General features: G+C 42.5%; 2 protein-coding genes across 5 annotated transcripts in view; one reads left to right on the top strand and one right to left on the bottom strand.

The window, feature by feature from the left end:
• QSER1 (glutamine and serine rich 1) overlaps positions 1-5,746 on the bottom strand; it is an 80,797-nt gene extending 75,051 nt beyond the window's left edge. Inside the window, exon 1 of one of the 2 annotated variants that reach the window (XM_043908848.1) lies at positions 5,433-5,746. In XM_043908848.1, coding sequence (XP_043764783.1) covers positions 5,433-5,620 — 188 coding nt within the window. In that variant the 5' untranslated portion in view covers positions 5,621-5,746. Of the gene's footprint in view, positions 1-3,584; positions 3,684-5,432 lie in introns of those variants that run through there. The other variant, XM_043908849.1, reaches the window with a different exon arrangement.
• On the top strand, positions 4,471-10,842 carry LOC122697952 (copper transport protein ATOX1-like). 3 transcript variants are annotated; one of them, XM_043908852.1, is made up of 2 exons: positions 4,471-4,773; positions 10,440-10,842. In XM_043908852.1, exon 2 carries the CDS (start codon positions 10,450-10,452, stop codon positions 10,705-10,707), a length of 258 nt encoding a protein of 85 aa, XP_043764787.1. In that variant the 5' UTR covers positions 4,471-4,773; positions 10,440-10,449; the 3' UTR covers positions 10,708-10,842. The 3 variants fall into 3 exon arrangements, with proteins under 3 accessions (XP_043764787.1, XP_043764788.1, XP_043764785.1); XM_043908853.1 differs by lacking the exon at positions 4,471-4,773 and adding an exon at positions 4,944-5,143; XM_043908850.1 differs by lacking the exon at positions 4,471-4,773 and adding an exon at positions 5,125-5,295.
• Positions 10,843-24,793: the final 13,951 nt, after the last annotated feature.

Here is a 24,793-nt window from a genome sequence, read left to right as displayed (position 1 = left end):
CAGGTTGGAAGATAGAGAAAGGCTGAGAGATAGGTGGAAGGGACAGGGTGTAGGAGAGCTTTAAGGTAGAAAGGAATTTAGGATGACCCAAGGAATTTTAAATGGACCAGTAAATGCAGGACCATACACAACACATTTCAGATTTTTTTAAACTTGACCTTAAGGTGTAGGAGTAGCAATGGAAAGGTACTAAGCAAAGGAACAACATGATCAAACTGGTATATCTGTGTTTTTAAAAACCACTCTGGGACTTCCCTGGTGGTCCAGTGGTTAAGACTCCACCCTCACAATGCAAGGGGTCAGGTTTGATACCTGGTTGATCCCGCATACTGCAAGAAAGATCCCAAGTGCCACAACTAAGACCCGGCACAGCCAAAAATTAAATTAAATTAAAATCACTCTGAATTCTATGAACAGAACAAACTGAAGTGAGGGAGGCAGAGGAATGGACTGGGAATCTGGGGTTGGTAGATGCAAACTATTACATTTAGAATGGATAAATAACAAGGTCCTACTGTATAGCACAGGGAACTATATCTCCTAGGATAAACCATAATGGAAAAGAATATTTAAAAAAGAATGGAATGTGTATATGTGTAAACCTGAGTCACCCCCTGCTCCGCAGAGATCGGCACAGCCTGTGAATCAACCATGTGCTTGTGCTTAGTTGCTCAGTTGCATCTGACTTTTTTCAACCCCATGGAGTCCGCCAGGCTCCTCTGTCCATGGGGATTCTCCAGACAAGAGTACTGGAGTGGGTTGCCATGCCCTCCTCCAGGGGATCTTCCCAACCCAGGGATCGAACCCAGGTCTTCCACATTGCAGGCGGATTCTCTACCATCTGAGCCACCAGGGAACCCCAAATCAACTAAACTTCCATTTAAAAAAATAAAGGAATGAACTGAAGGAAGTAAAGATTTAAGATTACTTAGTTATCCAAAAGAAAAATAATGGTGGCTTGGATCAGGCTGGAGCAGCAGAAACACAAAGTAGACAATTTCAAGATATTATTTAAGAGATGAAATAGAAGTCAGCAAGGTTTGGTGACAGAGCACGCACAACTCCCAGGTTCTGGCCTGAGCAACTTGATGGACAGAGGCGTGACTGAGAAAGGCTTCACTCGAGAAGCAGAGGTGGGGTGGATGGGGAAAGTATGAGCTCATCACTAATGATTCCTGCTACATAGCCAATAAAAGCTCGAAGAGGTAGATGGATACGCAATTAGGTGCTCAGAAGAGGTTTGGGCTTTAGATGTACATATGGGCATCTCTAGAGATGGTATTTTAAGTCATGGGCATGGATGTGATATCCGAGGACAAAAGAATGGACAAGAAATCCTATCAACCCCAAACCCTGAGGAGACAACATGTAGAGGTTAGAGGAGTGAAGAACAGGAAACAGCAGCAGCCCAGAGAGGAAAGAGGACAGTCAGAAAGTACAGTGCTATGGAAATGAAAGGAAGTATGTTTCAATTAGGAAAAAAGACGGACAACAATGATAAAGAACATGAAATAAGGATATTAATGATGTTCAGGGTTCCAGGCCAGTTATAAACGATCATTAACCCATTAAATAGGTAGATTACAGTATCAGCCTATCTAAGCTGTCCAGTTCAGTAATGAAACATGCCCAGGTTTAAATCCCTGCTCCAGTACTTACTTGCTATGTGGCTGTAAGTTTATTAATGTCACTGTGTCTCAGTTTCCAATTCTTAAAAAAGAAGGTATAAACAATACCTACCCTCAAAAGATTACTTTGAGGATTAAATAGTGTTTGCATTGATCACTTAAAACAGTAGCTAGCACAAATCAGTTGTCAGTAACTGACATTACTTAGAACATTACAAATTACTTACAACATTATTTCTATGGGAAATTATGAACAGCAGAAGTTTGTTCCAAATAACCTTTCATTACTTTGCGATTGTCTCTACTCCTTACGAATTGTGATCTTTCAGGTCTTATCCCAAAAGCCTTGAGGAAAATGCTAGATTTAAAACTTACTCAAAATGTCCTTGGGCTTCCCCAGTGGCTCAGTGGTAAAGAATCTGCCTGCAGTGAGGAGAACCTGGGTTCTATCCCTGGGTCCGGAAGATCCCCTGGAGGAGGGCATGGCAACCCACTCCAGTACTCTTGCCTGGAGAATCCCAAGGACAGAGGAGCCTGGCAGGCTATCATCCACAGGGTGGCAAAGAGTCAGACAGGGTTGAAGGAAGTGAGCGTGCACACAAAATGTCCTTAATATAGTAGCTGACCACTTTTGGAGAAGCTAATCATTGTTTTGTCTTTTGGACAATAAAATGGACGACCTATCACACTCATTACATTCATACTAAAATCAGGATGAATTTATAATTTAGGAAATTCTAAAAACTGGTGGCAAAAAAGACTGTTTCAAGTCAAAAAGGCAAAACAAATACAATTTTATTTTAAAACAAAATATTTCCGTTTAGTCATCTTCTGGTGTATACTCAAATACCAATACAACATCTATCATAACCATGATGAAACGGCCTGTCTCTTCCTATTCTGTACAAAGACACAAATGTCAAGGAGAGAAAAGGTGCAGGTCTGTAGCTTCCTGATGATCATCTTATATGCAAAGGTATTTAGAGCATCTAAAATAGCCCCACAAAGAATACTTCTAACCGCATGGTGAGAAATAAAGATATATGCTCATTTGGTCCCTAAAACTAAGAGCACAAATAAATGGAAATGTATATATGATCAGGTCTTAGCCCTGAAATTTCCATGGACCCAGCAAGAAATATTTTAGAAACATTCAGAAATCTCTATACACAATATTTAAAGTGAAATGCTAGAGTTTTCCCATTAGCTCTTTATTTTTCAATTGTTAAACCAATGGAAATATCTAGTATCTTGTGGAGCTGTTATACCAAGAAAGTGTTATTTCAGAACTCATGAAAAAATGTTTACCATGCTATTTCCTATCAGCTGATGAAAATGTTTCATTTCAGGACCAAGTAAAGACATAAAGTAGGATGTTAGAGCCCATATCAGTAACAACTGAATGTCACCACCATCTGTTAAGCTTCTGAACAGGTTATTGGAAACAAGGTGACAGACAGGCTAACTCCTTACGGATAAGTATCCACATCACATCATCACAACCAGTATTCATTTGCACCTTCAAGAAAAACTGCCACAAGGGGGAACAAAAACATTCAACTGATACATGAATTATGAAACAGCTTTTCAAAACGTTATAAAAAATTATGAACAGTTTTCCGAAAACACACAATACTTAAAGACTTACAGGGCATATTTCAGATTCAGTATTTTTTATACAACTGAAGAGAGCACTCACACAGTTTGAGGAATAAAATGAGGTACAATTAAGAAGTGTGTGTAGCCCTGTACAGATGGCCTGATCCTAACACAAGATGTTAACAAAGCAAGTTCATGGGGGAGGGGGAAAGCCTGCATTTTCTATGCTATAATTTAGCTAACTCCACCCCCAAAATATATTTTAAGAGGGGAGGGGTTGAGCATTTAAGAATCAATCGTTTTCAATAAACAAAATAAATCCCTTTTAGATTATGTGTTCCAAATAAATCTACTTACTGTTTTCAAATGTGTTTGGGAAGTCATTCTTTGTTACTGTGATAAATAACATTTGGAAAATATGACAAGTAGATTTTAGTTTCTTGCCTCAGAAGTATTCTGCTAAAAGAAACAACAGACATAACTAGATAGCATTTGTTTCACGTACCTAATAAAACAATTGTCATTTAAAACATAAACTATGCTGCATAAACATCTATCATTGTTGTTCACTGAAGAGAAAGTAACTTTAAATTATGGTATATATGCAAAAGCTACTTGTAAAATGATAGTCAAATTACCACCAAAAAAAAAAAAAATTAAATAAAAGGGAAAAGTGCCAAACATTTTTCATGAACTCCTTAAACTGTATGTAATTCAAAGTTATGACTATTTCTGAGAGGTCTCAGCATTTAATTATCTGGCTCCACATTGGCACATCACATTATTATTTTCTTAACCCCATCTCTTTTAAACAAAGGACCTTAAATTTTCTATGAAAGCATATTTTCCTTTTCTTGAACGAATTTTTTCTCATTCTCTCAACAATCATCCCAAGGTATTATCTAAGACAAAGACCAGTTACTCTTCGCACATACTTTGCAAATCGTGAACGTGCAACTTCTACAAAAGAAGAAAACCTAGAATACTGTAATATATATAAAGTAAAAAAAAAAAAAAGTTCACTTCTGCTGTGACAATAATAAAAAAAATCTGATGAGATCATAAAGCCACGAAGCTTCCTGTTGGTAGCTGAGGATGAAGTCATTAGCAACCCAGGATTCCCTGGTCCTTGTAATCAGAAGCTGCACCTACCAGATTTCTGCATTGTTCGGCAGAGGTGGCTTTAAAACACCCCGCTCCCAAATCATCCAAACCAAACCACGCCTTCCAGTTATCATTCAAATGGACCGTTTCGCAGTGTAGCACTACTACACATTTCCCGCGAGCTTAAACATCTAGTAAGAGTCAACATTTTAGATTCCCTTGGTCATGCTGGAGCAAAGATGAACTCTTGAACCCCACGCTACATAATGAGCCGGGGCTTCAGAAACGAAATGGAGAAGCATGCTTCGGTTCTTCAACCTTTACGGCCTTCACTGACCGCCCCCCACCTCCGGTTTCTTCCCAACTCTTAATCACCCCAAAACACAGAAGGCAAAGAGAGATTCCTTACTTCCTGCTGTTGTTAAGAGGAGGACACCCAAGAGTAAGTTTGAACGCATGGAAGAGAAACAGCTTCATCTTGGCCACCACTGCGAACATATGTCACCCAGCCCAGGCGCAGCGTTCGCATCCCCGGGGCCCCCTCCCAGGCCCCCACGTCCCCGGGATTCTCCAGCAGCACAGGCCACCCCCTCGCCCCAGGTCCCCCAGTGTCAGAGACTCGGCTCCGCGCCTCTAGCGCTCCCGCCTCCCCCACCCTCACGCTCACCGCCCGGGCCCCCAAGACCACATTGTCCGTCACAATACAATGGAATGTCACTGCCCCGAACTCCTCGGCGCCCCGCTTGGCCCCCCGGCACGAGTCCCGAGTTTCCCTGATCGCGGAGTTCAGCCAGGAACCCAAACTTCACCATGTGAGAGCCTAGGACGCGGAGGTGAAGGAGACCCACGACTCCCGCCCAAGCCTCCCTTTTACCCACGCTCCCCCGCTGCAAATCCCGCATCGGGCGCCCCCACCCACCCCGAAACCACCCCACAGGAGTTACCAGCCGCCTCTCCCGGCACGGTGAAGGCGAGGAGACGAGCAGGGGGGGCTCCCCGCCGACCCGAAGCCTCGGGCGGTGCTGCACGGGGGCAAAGGCCCCAAACGCATCCCCGGCCTTTCCCGACCCGCCAGGACCCCCCGCCGCCCACCCTCCCTACCTGGCCTTGAGGCTGGGGCTGCTACCGCCGCTGCCGCGGCTGCTGGAGGCGGCGGCCGCGGCTCGGGGTTCGTAGGCCCAGGCGGGGGCGGGGGGTGCTGGGGCGGCGGCGCTGGAGGGGGCGGCGGGGGGCGCGGGCGGCGGCGGCGGCGGGTCGGCGAAGCTGGAGGTCGCGTAGTTCCTGTCCATCCTGGGGGCGGCGGAGGGCGGGCGGGCTGCGGTGGGGGCTCCTCTAGGGCCCAGTGAGAGGGGGGCGGGAGGGGAGGGAGGGGGCGGGGGGAGGAAGAGGAGGCGGCGGCGGCGGCGGAGGGAGCTGCCCCCTCACATGGCCGCGGGCGAGCGGGCGGAGGGCGCGCTGGCCGGTCTGTGCCAGGGGAAGCCGGGCCGCGGTGCGCCGCGAGGCCCCAGCTGGGCGTCAGGGGAGCGGCGGCATCCGCGGCCGGGACTCGCGGCGGCGGCGGCGGCGGTGGCTGCGCCCCATGTTGGTGGATTTCCCAGGATGCACCTCCCGCCCCCCCCCTCCGCCCCGCGGCCTCGCCCCGCCTCCCCTCGGCGCCCCGCGCTCGCGGCTCGCGGGCCAGAGACGGCCTCCTCCTCCGCTGCCGCTGCCGCCGCCGCCGCCGCCGCCTCTGGAAGGCCAGCCCGGGCGGAGAAGGCTTGAGGCCTGCCCGGCCCAGGCCGGCTCCGGGAATCGCAGGGGCGGCCGCCAGCCCTAGCCCGCGCGAGCCGCGGACTTCCCGCCCTCGGCTGCTCCAGGAGGAGCCGTCGGCGCCCGCCGCGCCCCGCGTGGGAAGGGGCCGCGCCTGCCGGCGTCCTCCGCGAAGGAGGGGGAAACAGCGGAAACCCGGCGCGGGGTGCTGCGGCGGGGGAGGCTTGTCAACGCTTTGCCTGGAGTTCGTTAGTTGACCCTTCGAGTTATTTTGAGTTACTCAAATACTCAGTTCCCACATCGCGACTCCTTTCTCTGCCCCTCGTCCCAAACCAGAAACAGCTGAGCAGACTGTTTTACAGTTCCGTTTACCCCCTTCCTGCCCAAAGCTTGCTGGGCTAGAGGACCCTTTTCCTGCTGTTAGGGGAGATTTATATTCAAAGAGATTCAAATTCAAACGTATTCTTTTCTAACCCTCGTTGAAAGGACCTTTCCCTGGGGGGCTTTTATTAACTGTCCCCACCCCCACCTTGGGGATTTTTTTCATTCTGGGTTTCAGAATCTTCTGTCCCAAGATGAATACTGCCTCTTCATTGATTAATACAGCCACCATCTGGATGACTTTAATTACCATAAATTTAAACTCACTGTTGGATTTTTTTGTTTGAGACTTGGAACTTCAGCAGGACTCTACCCAAACGTTTCCTGTCCGGCGTCCAGGTTGTTTGGGGGAGGAGGGGAATTAAAGATTATTTGCGGTTCCCTGTTGTATGTGAGAGTTGTTGTTTCTTCTAGTAACTTAGGAGTAGTGAAACAAGAATCATAGAAAACATTATTTGGCCCTTAAGGCATAAAGTAAAAGTTAATAACAGTGAAGTTGATTGACCATCACCCTTTTAAAAAATCAATACAGGTTTAACACCTATTTATGTGCTTAGTACAGAAATCTGTCCCTCAAGATAAGCTTAACATGAAGGTTAAACAAATAAGACAGGCATCGTAGAAGACAATAAATCTGATACATTATCTCTGATCACCATGCAAAAAGCAATTTAAACTTCAGTAATCCCTGGCTTTGGACCTGCTGTTCCTTCTGAGATTAATTTTGTCCTGGAAGATTCTGTTTTTCTCCTGGCGCCTACATCCTTTTGTTCCTATTCATTCCTTTTTTTTGTAAGTCTTTCGTCACCTGTGCTGCTTGGAGTCCTGTCCCGGGGTGGGAAAGCAAGGAAGTGAGTAGTCGTTATTTGCAAATGAATTCAAATGTGTGGACACAAGTGACTTTGCGGATTTTATGTTAATCCCAGTATGCACTTTCTGAGGACATCTTTGAAAAGTGGTTTTCTTTGGAGAAGGAATTTGCCAGATAATCTAAGACCCTGCAGAGAAGTAACAAATCTTCCATACAACATTTATTTTTCTTACTCCTGACTGGAGATCTGTAATCTATATAAATAAAGCAAAGTTTTCACTACTATTCATTTGTAGGTATTTTTGTGAGCCCTAAAGTTTTGTCTGTATGAAAAGTGGAGTGGCATGTTATAAATGTTTTATGACAGTTTGATACCCACAACTGGTACTCAGAACTTACACAGGCAATACCAAACAAGTGGCAATAAAACCTTTATAGTCCCTCACACCATTATGTAGTTTGTTTATGTCACATAAATCAGAGGAAAAATATTAAAGGAAAATTTTAGTATTTTAAAAATAATATTACTCTGTCACCATATGTGATGTTCCTTTGCCCATTAAGTGAAATTTAGTTTAAGTCAATGCAAGTGTTTCTGATGTTGCAACATGTCTACAAATAACATCATAAAACATCACAAAGTCTTTTTGGTAAAATTAATGATATTACCTGAAGAATGTCGTCTTCCCTACTGAAAACATACTCCCAACACTGCAAACTTTTCATGTTATCTTTCAAATAATTCCCAACCCAGCTGTTTAAATCTGATCTGTTGTTCTTGTTTAGTCTGTAAATCTTGTCCAACTCTTTTGCACCCCCATGAACTGTAGCTCACCAGGCTCTTCAGTCCATGGGCTCTCCCAGGCAAGAATACTCGAGTGGGTAGCCATTTCCTTCTGCAGGGGATTTTCCTGACCCAGAGATCAAACCTGTGTCTCCTGCATTGCTGGCGGATTCTTTACCACTGAGCCACTGGGAGCCCTTTAAGTCTGATTTCAGTTCAGTTCAGTCGCTCAGTCGTGTCCGACTCTTTGCAACTTACACAGCACCAAAAGTCGACAATGAGCCTTGTTGTTCTTGTTTTAAATAAAAATATTCGTTCCATTTTTTGCCTGTGGAATTTAAGATCCAGATCAACGGTTATGTCTTTCATGACAGTTCCTCATCATTCCAAGGCAAAACCAACTGCTTCCTTTTCAGTTGCTCTATGGTGCCTATAACATTTACCGTATTCAACACTATCTTGTGGCATTATGATTCGTTGTATATCTGCCCCTTTCTCTCACAGATCATGAGTTCCTTCAAGGAAGGAGTTGTGTTTAATTCATCCTTCTATTTGCAGTACTTAGTGCTACACCTGACATTAGGCTCTAAATACATATTTATTGAATGAATAAATCCAAATACAATTTTTTAAATGCCCATTCAGAAATTCCATTTAATCATTTACATACTCTTTTTCTGGAAATAAAGGCAATTTGGTTGCAAGATGAATTAAGATCCTACACTTAAAAGTCTTTCCTCCTCTTCCATCCACATCTTCAACTCCTTCTGAGTTTTATTGTCTATAAGATAGTGATGTCTCAGAAATTGTCCATGAGGGACTTACCTGGTGGTCCAGTGGTTAAGACTTTGTGCTCCCAATGCAGGGCACAAGGATTCAATCCCTGGTCGGGGAACTAATATCCCACATGCTGCAAGGCATGACCAAAGAAAAGTGTCCATGGACACTCTTCTCACATTTCCCACCTTCCTCCCATCCCATTAGAAAATCACCATGTATCTAAAGTGGCAGGAAGCTTAGAGTAGTTCATCACCTACATTCTGCTGTTGAGGAAACTGAAGCCCAGGGTTCAGATTGTTTTAGGTTAATAGAGGCATTCAGTTGAGGGAGGAAGTAATGAAACTGTATCTCCACTGAGGCATCCTTGTTTTTTTAGCTTGTGGAGAAATGCAGTGTTGGGGGTTGACAGATTTGAAATGTAGTCAGTAAGTCCATATATTCTAATGTTACAAAAAGATAACCATTATTTAGAAAGATGCAAGAAGGTCAAGTTTTGTGGCAGTTGGGTTGATTAGGGGAGAGGCCTTAATCTTCCATTTTTCCTTTCTCTTCTGGCATAGGGAGGGGGAACTATAATCCTGTTTTTGCTTGGGGAGAACTGATTTCACTCTATTAGGTCAACATCAGAAATTAAATTACAACATCAGAAATGAGGGAGTTCCCTGATGGTTCAGTGGTTTGGACTTGGTACTTTCATGGCCGCTGCTGCTGCTGCTAAGTCGCTTCAGTCGAGTCCAACTGTGTGACCCCATAGATGGCAGCCCACCAGGCTCCTCCATCCCTGGGATTCTCCAGGCAAGAACACTGGAGTGGGTTGCCATTTCCTTCTCCAATGCATGAAAGGGAAAAGGGAAAGTGAAGTCCTCCGTCCATGGGATTTTCCAGGCAAGAGTATTGGAGTGGGGTGCCGTTGCCTTCTCCTTCATGGCCGCAGCCCCCTGCCAAGGAACTAAGATCCCACAGAAAAAAAGGGGGGAGAAAATCAGAAATGAAGTAAGTCCCACTATCATTTTCTCTGAGGCTTAGATCCTATCAACCATCTTTGGCTGCTATCTCTGTTGCTTGTCTTACCCTCCAGGGAAACTGCAATGGGGTCAGAAAAGCTGCATTTATACCTGCTTCTTTGGAAGCCACAGGTGTCACTGAAAGACAGGGATGAGTCACATTCCTTCCAGTGAGCAGAGCTTCAGGAAGCCTACTTGATCATCAGTTTTGCAGGTAGAGGAAGTGGTCTGAGCTATGAATTGGATGATCTCTTGAGCTCTGTGACTATAGTTTAGCTGATAGGGGTCTGGAAGAAGCCAGGTTGCATAATTGGAGACCAAGAGGTCAGGGGTTAGAGCCCACTTGAAGTATGGGCTGGAAAGGTAGGGATATGGTCTGATCAAGTCGATCATTGAATGTTATCTTTTATCTCCCTGAGTAGGTTACAGGAAATTTAAACCTCATTCTGTAAATTATAACAGAAGAGAATGGCAACCTACTCCAGTATCCTTGCCTGGAGAATTCCATGGACAGAGGAGCCTGACAGGCTACAGTCCATGGGGTCGCAAAGAGTCAGACACGACTGAGCGACTAACACTTAGACTTTTACTTTCATCAGAATAACCAATATGGAGAGCCAGGAAGCCGTCACCAACGCCGCTGCCGCCGCCTCTTCAGCTCCAACAAAGCATGAGTTCTCCGTGGACATGACCTGTGAGGCCTGCGCTAACGCTGTCACTCATGTCCTCAACAAGCTAGGAGGAGTTCAGTTTGACATTGACCTGCCCAACAAGAAGGTTTGCATCACCTCTGAGCATAGCGTGGACACTCTGCTGGAGACCCTGGAGAAAACAGGAAAGGCTGTTTCCTACCTTGGCCCCAAGTAGAGGGGGCCTGGGTGTCCAACCTGCAGAATAGATCCTCTCCCGTCTTCCAGACAGATCTGAGACCTGTCAGTCCTGCAATGGAGTTATGCAGAGACCCTCACTTACCCTGCTCCTCTGGAGCTCCCCTGCAATAAAGTCCAGCTGCTTTTGCTCAGGAAGAAAAAGAAGTGTAGCCAATATGTATTGAATATGAACGTGCTGGGTCCTGTGCTATGGTCTTTTTATAGTTTATCTACAAACTGTAGTATATCTATAACTATAGTTATTTAATCCTCAGAATATTCTTACACTGTGGGTATTGGTTATTATTTCCATTTTACAGGAAATTGAGGCTTAATGAAGTTAACTGCCCAAATCGTGTAAACTAATATAAATTGATGCTAATATAAGCGGAGCGTCAAACCAGCTATATTTGACTTCTGAACCCAATAAGCTTGGTTAAAGTGCTACTGCCAGGCATCTCCACTAAAGTGAAAGTGAAGGGAAAGTGAAGTCGCTCTTGGCGACCCCATGGACTGTAGCCTGCTATGGGATTCTCCAGGCAAGAATACTGGAGTGGGTTGCCATTTCCTTCCCCAGGGTATCTTCCCAACACAGGGATCAAACCCAGGTCTCCCGCACTACAGGCAGATCTTTACTGTCTGAGCCACGAGGGGCTCCTATCTCCACTAAAGAGTGTCTATATTTTCTTTTATAGTAATATTTTGTTGGTACTTTAAGACTGTAAACTCCCAAAGCATCATTCCTTCACCGCTGGTTTTAGTATCTGTATTAGTTTCCTATGAGAGCTGCAACTTATTATCACAAACTGGGTGGCTTAAAGCCATAGAAATTTTTGTGTCACAATTCTGGAGGACAGAAGCCCCAAATCATGCTGTCTACAGGGCTGTGTGCTTCCCCTGGAGGCTCTCGGGGAGAATTCTTCCTTGCCTCTTTCAGCTTCTAGGGCATTCCTTAGGTTGGCCCCTTCATTCGAATTTCTGCCTCTGTCTTCACATTCTGTATGTCTGTCTTCTCCTCCATCCTTTTTAAGAACACTTGTCTTTGGGTTTAGGGCCCACCTGGTTAATCCAGCGTGATCTCATCTCAAGATCCTTAACTTATTGACATCACCAGAGACCCTTTTCCCAAATAAGGTCTCATTCACATGTTCTGTGGATTAGGAGATGGACACATCTTTGGGGGAACCGCCAATCAACTCACTATAGCATCCACTGGTGACTTTTGAAAAATGTAATCACATATGCACACACTTCTACAGTCATTTTTTTAAAGTGATATATTCAATTTTGTTGACCTTTATTTATTTGGCCACATGGCATGCATGCAGAACTTTCCCAACCAGGGATCAAACCTGTGCCCCTGCTTTGGAAGCATGCAGTCTTAACTACTGGACCACCAGGGAAGTCCACCTGATGATTCTTGATTGAAGCGATTATTATTATGGTTACTGAATTGTGATTTTTCTAAATCCATCTTTTCTTTCATAATCATTAGTTATCATTCTTCTATAAGAAGGAACTTTTCCTTATCTCCTGTTTATCAACCCATCTATCTATTTATTCATTTCAGTATAAATTCATGAATTATTTTTTATTCAGTGGATTTGCATCGTGCAGAATGAACTTGGCAGGTTCAGGTTGTCCAAATGTTGTATATTCCAAAGAAAGGTGTGGCCCTCGCCAGGCTCCAGGGCCTTCCCTAGTGGCTCAGCAATAAAGCATCTGTCTGTAATGCAAGAGATGTAAGAGATGCAGGTTTGATCCATCCCTGAGTTGGGAAGATCCCCTGGAGGAGGACATCGCAACCCACTCCAGTATTCTTGCTTGGACAATCCCATGGACAGTGGAGCCTGATGGGCTACCATCCATAGGATCACAAAGAATGGAACACAACTGAAGTGACTTAGCATCCAGGCTTCAGAGCCATAACTTCTAAGCACTTGGAATATCCTGCCTGTTAAGAGTGGTTTTATTTACCCGAGGCCTTGGACCACACCAGTGAGTAATGCTAACAATGTGATTTATGGTGGGGGCTTTGGACCACACAGTATCAGCTTGACCTCTCGAAGGTTTAGGGAATTAAGATCAGTTACCAGGGAGTCAGCCACGCCTATGTGAACAACCTCCCCCCAAAACCCAGGACATCAAGACTCAAGTGAACTTCCGATTGGCAGTACTTCATGTGACGAGTGTCTGCAGGACCCCATTGGGAGAGCACAACTTCAAGCTCAACCTCGTCTCCCTCACTTATACTCTGTTCTCTGTGCCTTTTGCCATTGCTGATTTTAATCTATATCCTTTCATCATTGCTGATTTTAATCTATGTCCTTTCATCTTAACTGACTGTAACACCAGTGTAGCGACTTCACTGCCTTGTGAGTTCTTGCAGCAAATCATTGGATATGAGGATGATCTTGGGAGTCCTAGAACACAAAATTATAGTCCATTACCATATTTATCTATTTTGATGTTCAAATAGTCCCAAAACTGACTCAATACCCAAACATTTAATTAGTTTAGTATACTTACTCACAATAAGGAGCCACAAGAATCTGAAGCAGGGAGTAAATGACCAAAGTCTCAGAAAATATTCCCTTGTTCTTCCTAATGCCCTACCCCATCCCACCCACATCTGCCAGAATGGGACATCAATGTATCAACATGAGAAGTACATCTGTGTCTCTATATCTGTTCTGCAAATAAGAACATCTGGATGAACTGAGGGATTGGGATTGACATATATATATATATATATATATATATATATATATATATAATATATATATCATGATATACTGTGCGTGAACTAGATAAGTAATGAGAACCTACTGTGTGGCTAGGGGAACCCAGTGCTGTGTGGTGACCTAAACAGGAAAGAAATCCAAAAAGGACAGGATGTATGTATACATATAGCTGATTCACTTTGCTATACAGTGGAGACTAACGCAGTGTTGTAAGGCAACTATACTTCAAGAAAAACTAATTTAAAAACAAGCAAACAAACAAAGAACATGAGAAGTACAGTCCTGGGAGTTCCCTGAGGGCCTAGTGGTTAGGATCTTGGATTCCATTGTACTGGCCCAGGTTCAGTCCCTAGTCGGGGCGCTAAGATCCCACAAACTGCATGGAGTGGTAAAAAAAAATAAATAAAAGGAAAAGGAATAAGAATAAAAAAGGAACACCGTACCTTCACAGGTTTATACACACACACACACACACAGTCTACTCAGAGAATATTTTTTTATAATTTAAAAAGTCAGCACAGACTATTCAATATACTTGTTTTATTATAGTTATGCATACTCATTTTTTTTTTTTTTTTGCTAGTCATGTAACATGGCTGCTTGCTGACAACTTCGGAAACTCATAGGGAAATCATTGGTCATGACAAGTTGTAGCAGACTCCTCTGGTGCCTGCATCGCAATCCCCTGGCTCACTTTTGAGACAGTGCTGACTGACTTTGTGCACAGAGCACAAAGCCTAACCCAGGACACGGCCACTTGTCTTTCTACATTCGGCTTTCTTGGGCCTCCCTGGAGCTCCCTAGAATGTAGAGGAATTTGCATTTCCCCATCAGGAGAAACCTTCAATCAGTGAAGAATGGAAGTCACTGGTAAATACTCCAGCCTCCCAGCTTCCATGAGGACTGTTATGAGAGGTATTTTGCATCCTTGTGAGAGTGGCCTTTACACAAGTGACCCTTGTTTCTTGTTGATAATATGCCTTTGGTTTGTTGTCCTGTCCTACCTTTCTTCCTTTTCTGTCTTTCTTGCTGCCTCCCGATTAAACTGCTGCTGCTGCTGCTAAGTCACTTCAGTCGTGTCTGACTCTGTGCAACCCCATAGACGGCAGCCCACTAGGCTCTGACGTCCCTGGGATTCTGCAGGCAAGAATACTGGAGTGGGTTGCCATTTCCTTCTCCAATGAAAGTGAAGTCGCTCAGTCGTGTCCGACTCTTCGAGACCCCATGGACTGCAGCCTACCAGGCTCCTCCATCCATGGGATTTTCCAGGCAAGAGTACTGGAGTGGGGTGCCATTGCCTTCTCTGCCCAATTAAACTACCTACACCCAAATTGTTGCACTTTTGGGGAACATTCTTATACTATTGTCTGATATAACTACTTAATTTTAGTGCTATAATTTGAGTTTTCATCAGTTCATTTCAGTTCAATCACAGTTGTGTCCAACTCTTTGTGACCCCATGGCCTGCAGCATGCCATGCTTTCCTGTCCTTCACCATCTCCTGGAGCTTGCTCAAACTCATGTCCATTGAGCTGGTGATGCCATTCAACCATCTCATCCTCTCTTGCCCCCTTTTCCTCCTGCTTTCTGTCTTTCCCAGTATCAGGGCCTTTTCCAATGAGTTGGCTCTTTGCATCAGGTGGCCAAAATATTAGAGCTTCAGCTTCAGCATCAGCCCCTCCAATGAATATTCAAGGTTGATTTCCTTTAGGATTGACTGGTTGGATCTCCTTGCAGTCCAAGGGACTCTCAAGAGTCTTCTCTAGCACCACAGTTCAAAAGCAAGAATTTTTCGGCCCTGACCTTTCTTTATGGTCCAACTCTCACATCCATACATGACTGTATGTCCTTTGATAAGTAACTGGCCCCAAGTCTTAGTTATTCAGTCTTCTCATTAACTATGAATTGGTTAAGGGGACAAGGCAGGGTGAAGGAATGTTGCTAAAAGTACTAGAAGCTACATCTTGAAAACATGTTCAAGAGGTCAGAACTGGGACAATCCCAAAGTTACCAATACAAGGGTGAAACAAGGGCTGGGGCTTAAGAAAAAAAAAAACAAAACTGTGATCCTTCCAAACAAAAGCTTACATGCCCTCCCCAACCCTCCAACCTTGAAACAAAAGCTAAAAATACACTCTGTGGAGAGACAGAATAACATCATGCCAAAGAGCATAGAGTGAAGCCAGGCTGCCTTCACTGTTACTGCTTCTGCTGCTTACTGCGTGAACTTGAGTAGGCTATTTAACCTTTCTATGCCTCAGTCTCCTCTTTTCTAAAATATTTGCCTGTAGATTATTACTTAGGTAATAATGCCTGTCTCAAAGAGGTAATGAGAGAATTAAATAACAATATTTGCCTAGAACAGTGCTGGGAACATAGTTTTCAGTTTTGTTTTGTTTTAGCTTTTTTGACATGAAGTAGATTAAAGAATAGTACAAAGAACACCCTATAACATGCTAACGTTTGTTACATTTACTTTCAAATTCTCAAACACATCATCCTTAACAGCATACTGGTAGTTCAGCCAAGCACAGTAAGGTGAGGAAAAACAGAAGAAAGTAAAACTCTATTTGTGAATGTGAAGATTATGTCATAGAAAATGCTAAGGAAGAGTAGAATAATTGAATTTAACAAGATTACAGGATACAAGGTCAATAACTGAAAAATAATTGTATTTTTATACAGTAACAATAAACAATTGGAAGAGACAGTTTCTAAAAATTGAGGTATAATTCACAAACTCATTATCTCAAAGTATTCAATTCAATGGGTTTTAGTATATTCATAAATGACATAAACCAATGACACTATCTAATTCTAGAACATTTATATCACCTCAAAAAGAAATCTCATGTCTAATAGCAAACTCTTCTCTGTCCCTCCTCCCCCTAGCCTCTGACAACCATTAATCTACTTTCTGTCTATGAATTTGCCTATTCTGGGCTTTTCCTATAAATGGAATCATGTAATATGTGTGGTCTTTTGTGTCTGTCTTCTTTCACTTAGCATAATGTTTTCAAGGTTCACCCATGTGGTAGCATCTATCAGTATTTCATTCCTTTTTATAGTTGAATAGTGGATTGTATGGATATGCCTCATTTTGCATATTCATTCTTAGTTTGGTAGACATTTGAGTGTTTCCACTTTTTGGTTATTATGAAAAGTGCTGCAATGAATATTTGTATACAAGTTTTTATGTGAATATGCTTTTAATTTTGTTGGATATATACCTAGAAGTTGGAAGATTAAATTTTAGAAATAGCATTTTGAATAGCATAAAAAGACATGACCTGCTTAAGGATGAATTTAACAAAATAGGCAACCCTTGCATACTGAAACCTATGAATGTTGCTGGGAGATATTTTCAATAGCTTGAAAAATATATTATGGATTGGAGGACTCATAATCGTTGAGGGTGATTCTTCTCAAAATTTTCTATATATTTAATGCAATGCAAAATTCCCAGAAGTACTTTGATTTAGAAGTTGACAAGCTAGTTCTAAAATACACATGGTGGGGCTTCCCTGGTGGCTCAGTGGTAAAGAATCCACCTGCCAATGCAGGAGACACGGGTTCGATCCCTGGTCCGAAAAGATACCACATGCCTCAGAGCTACTAAGCCCGTGTGCCACAGCTATTGAGCCTGTGCCCTAGAGCCCAGGAACCACGACTGCCGAGCCCAAGCGCTACAGCTACTGAAACCTGCATGCGCTAGAGCCGGAGCTCCGCGGAGAGAGAAGCCACTGCAATGAGATGCCGCGCACAACTAGAGAGCAGCCCCCTCTCCTGGCAACTAGAGAAAAGCCAGCGCAGAGACAAAGACCCAGCATAGCCATAAATAAATAAATAAAATATACATGGAAATGCAAAGCGCTTTGAACAGCCAAAATAACTTGGGGAAAGAATAAAGTTGGAGGACTTATACTACTTCTTTTTAAGACTTACTACAAAGCTATAGTGAGCAAAACTGTACAGTATTGGCACAAGGAGAGACAGAGATGAATGAAACCTAATAGAGGGCCCCAAATATATCAATTGATTTCAACAAAGACTCCAAAATAATTCAGATAATTAGATGGGGAAAGGACAGGCTTTTAAATGAATCTTGCTAAAACAACTGCATAGTTGAATGGAGGAAAATGAATCGTACTTTTCATGCATACATAAAAAGTAGACTTCCCTGTAAAAGTTGAAGCTATAAAATGTCTAGAAGAAAACAGAGGGGAGTCTTTACAGCTTTGGCACAGACAATGATTTATTGACAGGACATATGAAATAATGAACATAATGGAGGAGGAAATGGCAACCCACTTCAGTATTCTTGCCTGGAAAATCCCATGGACAGAGGAGCCTGGCGGGCTACAGTCCATGGGGTCACAAAGAGTCAGACATGCATGAAAACGTATGCACACTGCTCTAAGCCCAGGGCAGGTCACCAGCCAACAAAACAGAAGCAAAGGAGAGTGGTGGGAGAGGGAACCTCCAGGTGGGCCCCGCGCCCTTGGACAGGAGACCCAAGTGCAGGAGGGAGATGGGGTACGGCTGTGTAACAAACCATTCCAGACCTTAATGACTTAAGAACAATCATGTATTCTGCCACAATCCTAAATTGAGCAGGACTCGGCAGGGATGGCTTCTCTGTGCTCCGTGTGGCCTCTGTGGGGCAACTCAACTAGAATCCACTTTCAAGATGATGCATCACACAGCCGACAAGTTAGTGCTGGCTATCAGCTAGGAGCTTTGATTCCTCATCACGCGGACTGCTCACTCCACAGGGCTTTCTGGACTTCACAGCCTAGAGGCTGAGTTCCCAGGGCAAGTGCCCCCAGAATCAGGCCAGTGTCTCGAGTTCTGGGCCTGGAATCTGGCCCAGTGTCACATCTATTCTAGCCTATGGGTACATCAGTCTCAGAGCCGCAGATTTAAGAGGATGCGAACACAGCATCACAAAAGAACATTAAATTTGTAGAGAGGTGACAAGACAAAGGAGAAGTACTCTGAGCTTCCAGGAGTGGCAAATTGTGGAAAGGTGGATTCTTTACTGTCTGGGCCACCAGGGAAGCCCAGTGAGCCAGCTGAGGGAAGGATAATTGGGAAATGTCAACTTCAGAGGTGATCCTTTCCAAACAGGAGTTAAATTGCCCTCACTTCCTCTTGAAAAGCAACCCGGTGATATTTTTGCAAATAACAGTCTTTTTGAGAAACACTGGAAACATAGATCCTTGCCAAGGGCTGAGTGATAATTGAACATGGCAACAAGTCTGCTTTGATCTGCATGAGGAATTTCAGTGTGGGTAGCACTCAACTGCCTGGTATTCATTCTGCTGTGGATCCAGTTCAATCCAGTTATTTCAGTGTACTCATTAAATGCCTACTATGTGTAAGAAAAAAAAAAAAAAGAAATAATGAACATAAAAGAAAAACAGATAAATTGGACTTTAAAATCAAAATTTTAAACTTGTGCTTTTTGAAAGACACTCCTAAGAAAATGAAAAGACAAGCCATGACCAGGACAAAATATTTGCCAAATACATATCTGATAGAGGATTTACATTAAGACTATAGAAAGAATCCTTGTAATTCACAAGGAAGAAGAAAACAGACCAATTAAAAAATGGCCGCAGATTTGAATGAATACTTGATAAAAGGAGACATGAATGGCTTGTTGTGTTTAGTCACTAAGTCATGGCTGACTCTTTGCGACCCTGTGGACCATGGGATTTCTCAGGTAAGAATACTGGAGTGGAAAAAAAAAAAAAAAAGAATACTGGAGTGGGATATATGGATGGCTAATAAACACATGAAAAGATGCTCCACATCGCTCATTATTAGAGAAATGCAAATCAAAATTACCTCATACTGATCAAAATGGCCATCATAAAAAAATCTGCAAAAAAAAAAAAATTAAAAAAAAAAAAAAAATCTACAAACAATAAATTCCGGAGAGGGTATGGAGTAAAGGAAACCCTCTGGCACTCTTGGTGGGAATGTAAATTGATAGAGCAACTATGGAAAATAGTATGGAAATTCCTTTAAAAAACTAGGAATAAAACTACCATATGACCCCACAATCCCACTTCTGGGCATATACCCTGAGGAAACCATAATTGAAAAAGACACATGTACCCTAATGTCCACTGCAGCACTATTTACAATAGTTAGGACATGGAAGCTACCTAGATGTCCATCAGCAGATGAATCAATAAAGAAGTTGTGGTACATAAATACAATGGAATATCGCATGCATGCTAAGTCACTTCAGTTGTGTCTGACTCTTTGTGACCCTATGGATGTAGCCTGGCAGGCTCCTCTGTCCATGGGATTCTCCAGGCAAGAATACTGGAGTGGGTTGCCATGCCCTCCTCCAGGGGATTTTCCCGGCCCAGGGATTGAACCTGCACCTCTTGCATTGTCTCCTGCATTACCACTGAGCCACGAAGAAGCCCACAGGGGAGTATTACCCAGCCTTAAAAAGAATACATTTAAGTCAGTCCTAATGAGGTGGATGAACCTAAAGCCTGTTATACAGAGTGAAGTCAGAAAGAGAAAAACAAATATTGCTTATTAACATTAGGCCTTCCCAGGTGGCTCCAGTGATAAAGAATCTGCCTGCCAATGCAGGAGACGCAAGAGATGTGGGTTCGATCCTTGGGTCAGGAAGATCCCCTGGAGCAGGAAATGACAAGCCACCCCAGTATTCTTGCCCAGAAAATTCCGTGGACAGTGTAGCCTGGCAGGTTACAGTCCGTGGGGTTGCAAAAGAGTCGGACACAGCTGAGCACTGGCACATGAGGACGCTACTTTCCAGGACAAGTATCGTATGTGTGGTGAATAGCATTTCATACTTCATGTGCTGAGGTTCTTGATTCTATAGAATTAATGATCCTAGAGAATGCTATATATGGAATCTAGAAAGATGGTACTGATGAGCCTATTTGCAGGGCAGCGATGGAGACCCCAGACATAGAGAACAGACTTGTGGACACAGTGGCAGGAGATGGTGGGATGAATTGAGAGAGTAGCATGGAAGCATATAAATTACCGTCTGTAAAGTGGATAGCCAGTGGAAATTTGCTGTATGCAGGGAGCTCAAATCAGGTGCTCTGTGACAACCTAGAGGAGTTAAACAGTGTAGGAGGGAGGGGACATATGTATACCTATGGCTGATTATGTTGATGTATGGCAAAAACCAGCACAATATTGTAAAGCAATTATCCTCCAATTCAAAATTAAAAAAAAAATAATACTGGAGTTGGTTGCCATTTCCTTTTCCACGATATCTTCCCCACCCAGGGACTGAACTTGCCCCTGCATTGGTGGGTGGATTCTTTACCACTGAGCCACCTGGGAAGCCCATATGAATGGCTAATAATCATATAAAAAGATAGTCACACACACACAAATTTCAAAGGTAATCAATATCATCAGTCATCAGGGAACTGCAGATTAAAAACAATGAGAACACACAAAATAGCAGTTCTCCTCCAATTTAAAAAAAAGAACATTAAAAAAAACCCCACTATGAGATAACATGGCGTACCCACCAGAATGGGTAAAATTAAGACTGTGAAGAGCCAGTGTTGGCAAGGATGTGGAACCATCAGAACTTTCATATGTTCCTATTGGGAATGTGAAACGGTTCAATCACTTTGAAAAGCAATTCGGTTGTTTCTTATAAAGTTAAACATACACCCATCTATTACCAGCAGTATTACTCCAAGGTATTTACCCAAAAGAACTGAAATTATATGTCCACACAAAGACTTGCAGATGAATGTTCACAGTAGCTTTATTCACAAATACTTATCAACAGGTGAATAAAGAAATTGTGATATACCAGTACAATGAAATATTATTCAGCAATAAATATGAATAACCTACTGGCTTATGCAACAATATTCTGCTGAGTAGAAGAAACCAGACACTAAAGAGTACATGTCATATTATTTGATTTAGTATATAAAATTATAGTATAGGCAAAATTAATCTATAAAGTAGATTGGTGGTAGCCTGAGGCTGAAAAGTCAAGAAATTGACAATAAAGGGATGGATGGAAACTTTCTGCAGTTGGGATGATGGTTTCATGGGTGTCTTCATTTGTTAAAATTCGTGGAACTGCTCAGTTGAAGAGGGCACCCTTTTATGGCGTGTAAATTATACGCCATTGAAGTTGTTATAATTGTTAAAAAAAATTGTAAAAAAAAAACCCCAACAATGCTCTTGGAGATTAAAAACATAACAATCTAAAATGAAAAAGTAAATTTAATAGAATTAAAAGTTATAGAACTTATGCAAAAAGAATAGCTTGGAGAAAGAAATTGAAAACAGTGAATCAGTCCAGAAAGTCCAATATTCAACCATTAGGAATCACACACACACACAAAAAAAAGGAATCACACAAAAAGTGGAGAAAACAAATGAGAAGAAAGCAAAAAATTGCACAAGAAAATTTGCTAAAATTCGGGGGCATAGATCTTCAAATTAAAAGAAGGCATTGGATGCCATGAGCAATAAATGAAAACCAAGACCCAGAATTGTGAATTTGAGATCACCAGGGATAAAAAGAAAATTTCAAAGTTTCCAGAGGATGGAAACTAGACTTTAGGAAACAAGGACAAAAGCAGAGAGAGCAGTGTTAGGAGCTGAACTATGTCCTCCTAAAATTTCAGATGTTGAAATTTTATACTTTTAATGCTAACCCTTTGTATTATATCTCAGAATGTGTTTGAATTTGGAAATAGGATCTTCAAAGAGGTAATTAAGTTAAAATAATGTCTTTAGGATGAGCCATAATCCAATATAATGGGTATCCTTACAAGAAGAGGAGATTAGGACACAGAAGTAAAGAGGGAAGACCATGTATCAATAAAAGCAGAGATGTCTAATCCACAAACCAGCTGGAGGGGCCTCCAAAGAAATCAGTTCTGCTGACACTTTAATCTCAGACTTCTAGCCTCCAGAATTGTAAGAAAGTATGTATCCAACGTTTAAGGGAGAAAAAAAGAAATAAGTGATCATATGTCAAGGAATGGAATCAGAGAGTTATTGTAATTCTTAACAGCAATTAAATGCCAGAAGATGTTGGAGCAATATCCACAGTATGCCAAGGAAAATGATTTTTTTGACCCACAATTAGCTAAATTATAAATTATATGTGAGAGTAAACATTCAAGGGCATGCAAGGGTGAGGGTTTCGATCCACTCTTTTTTTTTTGGTCCACTCTTTTCAGCTACTTTTCCTTTGTACCTTAACCTGCTAAGAGGAATAGGACCAATTTCTCAAATTGTTCTCATTCTTATTACCTTTGATAATTTGTTTAAAACTATATAATGCTAGGAATTGTTAGAAAGTGAACAAGATCAATGAAAATGGTAAATAATGAGATGTTACAAAGTTTTCAAAGGCAAGAATAAAATCAGTGGAAGTGGAAGTCGCTCAGTTGTGTCCGACTCTTTGCGACCCCATGGACTATACAGTCCATGGAATTCCCCAGGCCACAATACTGGAATTAGGTAGCTGTTCCCTTCTAGGCCACAACACTGGAATTAGGTAGCCGTTCCCTTCTCCAGGGGGTCTCAGGGGATCGAACCCAGGTCTCCCACATTGCAGGCAGATTCTTTATCAGCTGAGCCACAGGGGAAGCCAAGAATACTGGAGTCTTCTATCCTGCATATGGATGTTTATATATGGATGTTCATATAGAAGCCTATCCCTTCTGCAGCAGATCTTCCTGACTCAGGAATCAAACCAGGGTCTCCTGCATTGCAGACGGATTCTTTACCAACTCAGCTATCAGAGAAGCTGATTAGATGTTAACTCATGTTAACACTTTATAACTGAGAGACTTTTAACATGGTTGTACAAAATGAAAGATTGTAGAGAAAGCGTTTGGCCTAGGAATTGGCATGTGATAGGTGCTTATGGTGGAAAGACCCTAAAGTGATCTGCAATGACCTCTCTCTTCTGGTATTCACATCTTTGTAGAATTTCTTTCCTTTGAGTGCAGGTGGAAACTGTGACTTTGTTCTAACCAACAGAATGTAGAAAAGATAACGGGATGTCTCTCTTGTGTTTATATTACATTATATAAGGCTTTATTTTGCTAGCAGACACCCTTTATAGATCCCTCTGTTGGCTTGATGAAGTAAGCAAGAATCCCATGTGGCCAGGAACTGCAGGCGGCTTCTAGGAACTGCAAGTGGCTTCTAGAACTTCAAGTGACTCCTGTTGCTAAGGTTGGCCTCTAGCCTCCAGCCCATTTTGTTGTTGTTGTTCACTTGCCAAGTCGTGTCCGACTCTTTGCAGCCCCATGGACTGCAGCGCTCCAGGCCTCCCTGTCCTTCACCATCTCCCGGAGTTTGCCCAGGAGTGCGAAAAATATGCTGAGTCGGTAATGGACTTGACAGTCCTACACTAACTTTGTAAGGGCATTTCTAATCATCCTTACCTTCCAGATCTCTATGATCTTAGCCCTCAAAGTCCTCTTTCTTAAGCTACTAGGAAAGTTTCTATCTTTAGATGAAATGTGGCTATTTCACCTCGTTTTTTAGAGTTTGTTTCTGTTTCACTATCTTGTCACAGCAACCAAAATCTAGGATATATTTTTGAATTCCTTGAAATTTTACTTGTAGATTTCACCTAGTTAATTATAACATAAAAGCATAAATAAAAGAATTCACTTTTTCCTGCTACTCTTCAACAGAATATAAGGAGGTGTTTAAAAAAAAAACTTTCAAGTGGTCCTAAGGAAACTTTTTGTCTTAAAAGTATTTTTTAAATTAATAATTTTTGCTTTTTAGAGCAGTTTGGAACAAAATTGAATGGGAAGTATAGAAAGCTCATATATAACCCATCCTCACAAATGAACAACCTCACCCACTAACAATGTCCCATGTCATAGAGATACACAGTCATTTTAACTGATAAACTGACATTGACACATCTCACTACCTCAAGTCCATAGTCTATTATGGTTCACTCTTGGAGTTGTCTGTGCATTTGAACAAATGTATAATGATATGTGTCCACCACTACCATGTCATACAGAGTAGTTTCACTGCTCTAAAAATCCTCTGTTCTCCACCTATTCCTCCTCCACACCCATCCACTCACCCGATCACCTGACACCGCTGATCTTCTTATATCTCCCTAGTTTTGCCATTTCCAGAAAGTCATATAGCCATAATCATACAGTTTGTAGCCCTTTGAGATTGGCTCTTTTGGCTTAGTAATGTTCACTGAAGTTTCCATTATGTCTTTTTATGGTTTGATAGCTCATTTCTTTTTGGTGGTGAATAATATTCCATTATCTAAATTTACCACAATTTATCTATTTGCCT

This window comes from Cervus elaphus, chromosome 1 (assembly GCF_910594005.1).
Source record: "Cervus elaphus chromosome 1, mCerEla1.1, whole genome shotgun sequence".
Lineage (NCBI taxonomy): Eukaryota > Metazoa > Chordata > Mammalia > Artiodactyla > Cervidae > Cervus > Cervus elaphus.
The sequence above is the reverse complement of the archived record's forward strand: the minus strand, read 5'-3'. Positions and strand labels throughout refer to the sequence as shown.